Source organism: Labeo rohita, chromosome 23 (assembly GCF_022985175.1).
Source record: "Labeo rohita strain BAU-BD-2019 chromosome 23, IGBB_LRoh.1.0, whole genome shotgun sequence".
Lineage (NCBI taxonomy): Eukaryota > Metazoa > Chordata > Actinopteri > Cypriniformes > Cyprinidae > Labeo > Labeo rohita.
In genome coordinates this window covers 28267349-28273845 of record NC_066891.1, presented here as the reverse complement: position 1 = coordinate 28273845, position 6497 = coordinate 28267349, and the positions used below count along the sequence as shown (strand labels likewise).

The 6497-nt window shown below is 38.9% G+C and overlaps 1 protein-coding gene across 1 annotated transcript in view; it reads right to left on the bottom strand.

The window, feature by feature from the left end:
• Positions 1–41: 41 nt before the first annotated feature.
• The window catches only part of si:zfos-905g2.1 (uncharacterized), an 11028-nt gene continuing 4572 nt past the window's right edge, over positions 42–6497 (bottom strand). The window contains exons 3-10 of the mRNA XM_051097146.1: positions 5979–6137; positions 5755–5817; positions 5546–5605; positions 4447–4491; positions 3088–3568; positions 926–1129; positions 315–450; positions 42–190 (exon numbers count right to left, since the gene is read on the bottom strand). Coding sequence (XP_050953103.1) covers positions 317–450; positions 926–1129; positions 3088–3568; positions 4447–4491; positions 5546–5605; positions 5755–5817; positions 5979–6137 — 1146 coding nt within the window. The 3' untranslated portion in view covers positions 42–190; positions 315–316. The remainder of the gene's footprint in view (positions 191–314; positions 451–925; positions 1130–3087; positions 3569–4446; positions 4492–5545; positions 5606–5754; positions 5818–5978; positions 6138–6497) is intronic.

The following is a 6497-nucleotide window of genomic DNA, read 5'->3' as shown; positions in this document are numbered from 1 at the left end:
ATGGAACTTAGCAGCTATAGAAGAGAGAAAAAAAGACAGCTGTTGTCAAAACAGGGACTTGCACTTCAGTTATGAACACTGTATCAGTTCAGATGAAACTGAAATGAAGGTTTAGCTTAACAAGACATGTTGCACATGGAGTATGTGTGTCAGATCCTCAGTATGAACGATCACTTCTTGTGTCACCAACCTGAAATAAAGCACAGAAGCACTGTTTAATTGTGTTTTTTTTGCCCCTTAAACTATGGAGGAAAACATTTTGCAGGTAAAATAAGTGCTAGCAGACAACAAGTAGGCATCGTGGAGAAATGCACCTCTATTGGCAGATGTGATGTTTTTGCTGCTTTTTCTTGAGATGTTTGGTGATGCTGTTTATCACTCCAAGACACTGCGCCCACGACACGCCCCTCACGCCAATGTCAAACTGGGGGTACATCTCAGCAAGAAACTCTGAATACATACACAGCAATGTCTGAAAACCATCAATATTTCTACGACATTTAATGTTAAAAGTAAACTGGGTTAAAAGCAAAAAAACAAACAAAAAAAAACCTGATTTACAAATTCTCTCAAACATTTATGTATCAATGCATAAAATCAGTTTTAAATTTGAAATAATTAAATTAAAATCATTAACTCTGAAAAAGCATTGGCACATACAGGTAAGTGCCTTGTCTTGTACAGAATCAGTACACTTAAAATTTTTTGGGAGCAGTGACTAATTACTTTCTTGTGCACAACATGACTTTCCCACCATTAAGAAATATAAATAAAAAATAGAATTTACCTAAATATAGTTTGATATTTTTTTATATAAATAGGGGGGAAAAATAGTTTGATAACCGTTTTGAAGTCTACTTCAAGTGTCCCTATCCAGAGATCCACCCCAGTCCCAAACGTGTGTACATGAAGAGACTGTATTTACCTCGAATGGCTTCTATTTTGTTGGGGTCAAGCTGCTGGATGCCTTTTGCAGGGTTTCCTGTGACGGCACTGCAGGACAGAGTGCTGATGGGAAAGAGGGCGTGAAGAACAGGCACTACAGCCTTCTGGGGCTCCATCTCCCTAAACACCTCCTTGTACACAGACAATGGGATCCACACTTTCCGCAGGGGGCTTCCGATCATTACTGAGGAGAAAAGGTCATTTGTTGATCCATGTCATACAATATTGATGCTTTAATGAAATTATGCTTTTTTTTTTTTTTTTTTTAAACAAGATGTAATATAAGTCTCAAGTGTCACCAGAATGTGTCTGTGAAGTTTCAGCTCAAAATACCCCACAGATCATTCATCATATCATTTTGAAAATGCCTGCTTTGAGTGGAAGTACAAACACACTGTTTTTGTGCATTTTTCATGAGCTGAACTCAAAGATCTAAGACTTTTTCTATGTACACAAAAGGCCTATTTCTCTCAAATACTGTTCACAAACCTGTCTAAATCTGTGTTAATGAGCACTTTTCCTTTGCCGAGATAATCCAACCACCTCACAGGTGTGGCATATCAAGATACTGATTAGACAGCATGATGATTGCACAGTTGTGCCTTAGGCTGGCCACAATAAAAGGCCACTCTAAAATGTGCAGTTTTATCACACAGCACAATTCCACAGATGTTGCAAGTTTTAAGGGAACATGCAATTGGCATGCTGACTGCAGAAATGTCCACCAGAGCTGTTGCCCGTGAATTGAATGTTCATTTCTCTACCATAAGCCGTTTCCAAAGGGGTTTCAGAGAATTTGGCAGTACATCCAACCAGCCTCACAACTGCAGACCACGTGTAACCACACCATCCCAGGACCTCCACATCCAGCATCTTCACCTCCAAGATCGTCTGAGACCAGCCACCCGGACAGCTGCTGCAACAGTCGGTTTGAATAACTAAAGAATTTCTGCACAAACTATCAGAAACCATCTCAGGGAAGCTCATCTGCATGCTCGTCATCCTCATCGGGGTCTTGACCTGACTGCAGTTAGTCGTCATAACTGGCAAATACTCACATTCGACTTTGGAGAGGTGTTCTCTTCATGGATGAATCCCGGTTTTCACTGTACAGGGCAGATGGCAGACAGCGTGTATGGTGTAGTGGTTTGCTGATGTCAACGTTGTGGATCAAGCCAGGCATATGTTATGGACAACAACCACAGGTGCATTTTATTGAAAATGCATCATTTTGTATGCACAGAGATACCGTGACAAGATCCTGAGGCTCACTGTTGTGCCATTCATCCATGACCATCACCTCATGTTGCAGCATGATAATGCACGGCCCCATGTTTCAAGGATCTGTACACAATTCCTGGAAGCTGAAAACATTCCAGTACTTGCATGGCCAGCATACTCACCGGACATGTCACCCACTGAGCATGTTTGGGATGCTCTGGATCGGCGTGTACGACAGCGTGTTCCAGTTCCTGCCAATATCCAACAACTTCGCACAGCCATTGACCAACATTCCACAGGCCACAATCAACAACCTGATCAACTCTATGCGAAGGAGATGTGTTGCACTGCGATAGTTGATTGACACAGCCATCTTACCTTAGACCCGCCCTGAGTGAGCTGTGAACAGTCCACCATTGTGTCAACTCCGGTTCAGGGGAAGACAAGAATGTCTCAGATTAAGTGAGTGAGGTGTTTTGTTGTTGGATGTAATAATGAACATAGCAGTACTGCTGAAGATGCAGAGGATTAACATTACTATCGTTTTTGAAGGAAATGTGCCTCCTAATCTACATAAATGCGTCTATGTTTGCACAAATCATTCGTGATGCAACTTCACTAACAGCAGAAGTGAGTATAGGCTTTTTATGCATCTTTGTAAATCTGCTTTCTTAATAATATGCTAGTTAGCAAGTTTCATGATTTAAATGCGGCTAAAGTGAACATTACGGCTCATCACCCCACAGAAGATGGGTGAGGTGAGCAGAGCTCATTAGCATTTAAAGGCAAATGCAGAGAAAAAAAAAAAAAAAGGCTCGCTGTGAAATGGGCCGATTTTGACAAGGTAAAAAGGGTCTCCATTTCAGACAATCTTGCTTGTCCTTAAGACCAAGTAATCACATCATAATGTCAATATCCTACCTTTGTTGTTATCCTGAACTTCAAGTGTGGCCTCTTTATTGTCGGGCATCTTCTCTGCTTCAACTTTCTCCTCGTCCACCTGAGCAAAAGCTTTCTTTCTTTTCTGCTGACGCTTGGAGCCTGTGTTAGCCTTAGAGTCTTTCTTCATGACCTGGGACAGCTGTGGATCATCTGTTGATGCAGTGCAGATCTCCTCTCCATTGGGCATCGACATAAGCAAAGCAGGATCTGGAGTTTGAGATTGACGCTGGGATCCGTTACTGCGGCCCCTGCGACCGCGTCCTCTGCCCCTGCCTCTCCCTCGTCCCCCGCCAGGTTTGCCCGACTGAATGCTGTTGTTGTCAGCTAGCTGAAAATCCACTCTGTCCAACCCTCGTTTCCAGGGAGGGATCCAGCGTGGGTTTCTCTGGACTGGTGGACCAAGACGTTGGGCCAAAGACCAGGACAGCTGCCCATCTTCAACAGGCAGAGATGCCCGTCTCTGAGAGATATGGGATATATTATCATTACTGCTGTCAAAATTAACAGTAATTGTGTGATGAATTTTTTTCAATTTAACAATTTAAAAACATTTAACAATTAACTCAGCATCCATTTTTTTTTCTTTTGTGCTTCAATGGACAAATAGCTTGAATAAAGATTGATCCATTTTAATTGTTTAGTTTGCATATACAACTGTAAAATAAAAATGGCTTTGTATTGTAACATTAAATGGCTATAACTGAGGGGAAATGCATTTAATAGAGCAGTCTGTAGCAGTACCGGTGTAAATGATACTGGCCTTCATTAATAATAGGCTACTTGGTAAAAAGATGCCATTAAACATTTAATATAATGTACCATGTAGATGTTGTTTCTACATTAATTTAAGATTCAATGTGAAATTATGACAAATATATCAATATGCAATTCATCAGTTTTTTTTTTTTTTTAATGACTGACAGCACTAATTATCACATTACATGATAGTACACATGTACAACACATCACAACTCTAGTGACCAATAAGTTAGAAAACTCTATTTGGCCATATTATTCAAGTCTACTTCAAAGTAATACAAAACCCAAAGACTGAGAGGAGAGAAAAGACAATATTAACTAAACAGATTTTGTGACTTGCATCTGTACCGAGATCTTATGCATAATGAACTGGAAGGAAGTCTATTGTCTATTTTTGTCCTATAGTCACTCACCACTCACTTTCTTGAACTATCATGACTTGTTTTTCTCTCTTATTAGACAAACTAGTTCGCAATATAATCTTTAAGCTCCTGATTGACTCCAGAAAAAGTTTTGGTGAAACCAAATGAATTTAATCAACAATAAATGGTGATAAATGATAAATGGTTATGGACAAACCTTTGGACCATTTTTCAGCTTCGCTGAGCTTCTTTCATGTGACGCCTTTAAGAAAAGAGAATAATATTTTTAAAAATCTCACAAAAAAAAAGTAACAAAGTTGTTAGCGCTCAACAGTATGACTTTTTTTTTTCCTGTTAGCCTAGTTGGTCCAGCAGTTTGGATTTGCCTGCGCTTTTGAGATTTTCACCATAAATATGTTATGCAAATAATTAACTTTTTTTTTTTTTTTTTTTCAGTATTTTTAGAGGAGAAGTTCACTTCCAGAACAAAAATGTACAGATAATTTACTCACCACCTTGTCATCCAAAATGTTCATGTCTTTCTTTCTTTTAGTCAATAGGAAATTGTTTCTTAAGATACCAGCCGAGAAAGAAGGGTCTTATCTAGAGAAATGATCTGTCATAAAACTTCAAAATCATCCTACATCGCTGCAGAAGTATTGACTCAGTGTTTACAAAGTGAACATGCAAAGAAAATCAAACGCTCTTTACAAAAAAAAAAAAAAAAAAAAAAAAAAAAAACGATTTTTATGTTGAAGAAGAAAACAAGACGGGAGTTTATCAACATATCCTAGCTGTATTGACTCGGATTACACAGACTGCATATGGGCATCGCAGAGACGAGACGAGATGAGCATTAGAGGTTAAAAAGTATATAAACTTTCAATTTGTTTAGAAAATGACAGATCGTTTTACTAGATTGTTTAGAGCTATTTGAAGCTTTGAATGCATTTAAACTGCATTTTTGGAAGTTCAAACTCATGGGCACCACTGAAGTCCACTATATGGAGAAAAATTTTGCAATGTTTTCCTCAAGAAACAGAATTTCTCATCGACTGAAAAAGAAAGACATGAACATCTTGGATGACAAGGGGGGTGAGTAAATTATCTGTGAATTTTTGTTCTGGAAGTGAACTTCTCCTTTACATTAAAATAACTTTTATAAGTGATCATACTTGGCAGTAGTAGCTGTAAAACGTTCTAACATGTACGCACAAACGGAACTGACAACATGAATTAGGTAACTGTCCGGTTCTGTCAGCTGGGCCTGGGTCATTATTGTCCATCCCTAGATCAGTGAGTTTAAAGGTCAGTACCTCATTAGACATCTGTCTGTCAATCTTCTGTTCAAGCCTCTGCACTGCTGCATGCAAAAACTGAAAGTCAACAAACAGCAAACAAAGCACTGAAATCATCCATCACCCCAAATCACTCAATTTTTTTTTCGCTGCATTAAATTGATATATTAATAAGAGCTTGATTCTGACCAGACATCTGTAATTAAGTTGAGGACAGAAGCTCTTACCCTACAGTAGTTTAGGACCTCAAGCAGTATATTCTGCTGATCCTCCCCAACAACAGATGTGCTCTGGTTTAGAAAATAATTAGGACATTACTGAAAAAGGAAACTGATCTTCAACAAGGTTCAACAAGGATCTTCAACATGGTTAACTATGTAATTTATGAATAATTTGGGTACCTAACACTGACTACTCTCAACTTCAACCCTTATTATAAGACTCAACAAACCTGTATCGGTGCATTTGGAAATAAAGGAGGCTCCATGGCAGCTAAAGGGCTGATTGCCGTGTCCAGTCCAGATGTCTCTACAGGAGCTCTGGCTGAATCAGACAGAGGTACAGCTTGGTAAAATGCATCCTCTTTAGAAGGAAGTCCAACATTCATGTCCTACAGAAGAAAATGATCATGACTGCAATGAGGATGCTTACTGAACTGAACATTGCTTATCTAACAGTCAAGCATACCCCTCCTTTTATGCTGTTCCAAACCCATATGACTTCCTTCCATGAAATACAACAGGAGATATTTTGCAGAGTATCTGAGCTGTTCTTTTCCATATAATGACAGCGAGTGATGATATCTACTGCCAAGCACTAAAACTAACAAAAGAGCATTATAAAAGAAGAATAAAAGTAGTCTATAGCCCTATTCACCCATATGCCTGATGATGATGATGATGATGATGATGATATTAAAATGGCTAGGTCTGTGTGATTTGGCTTTTCTTAATTTTATTATATTACTTTT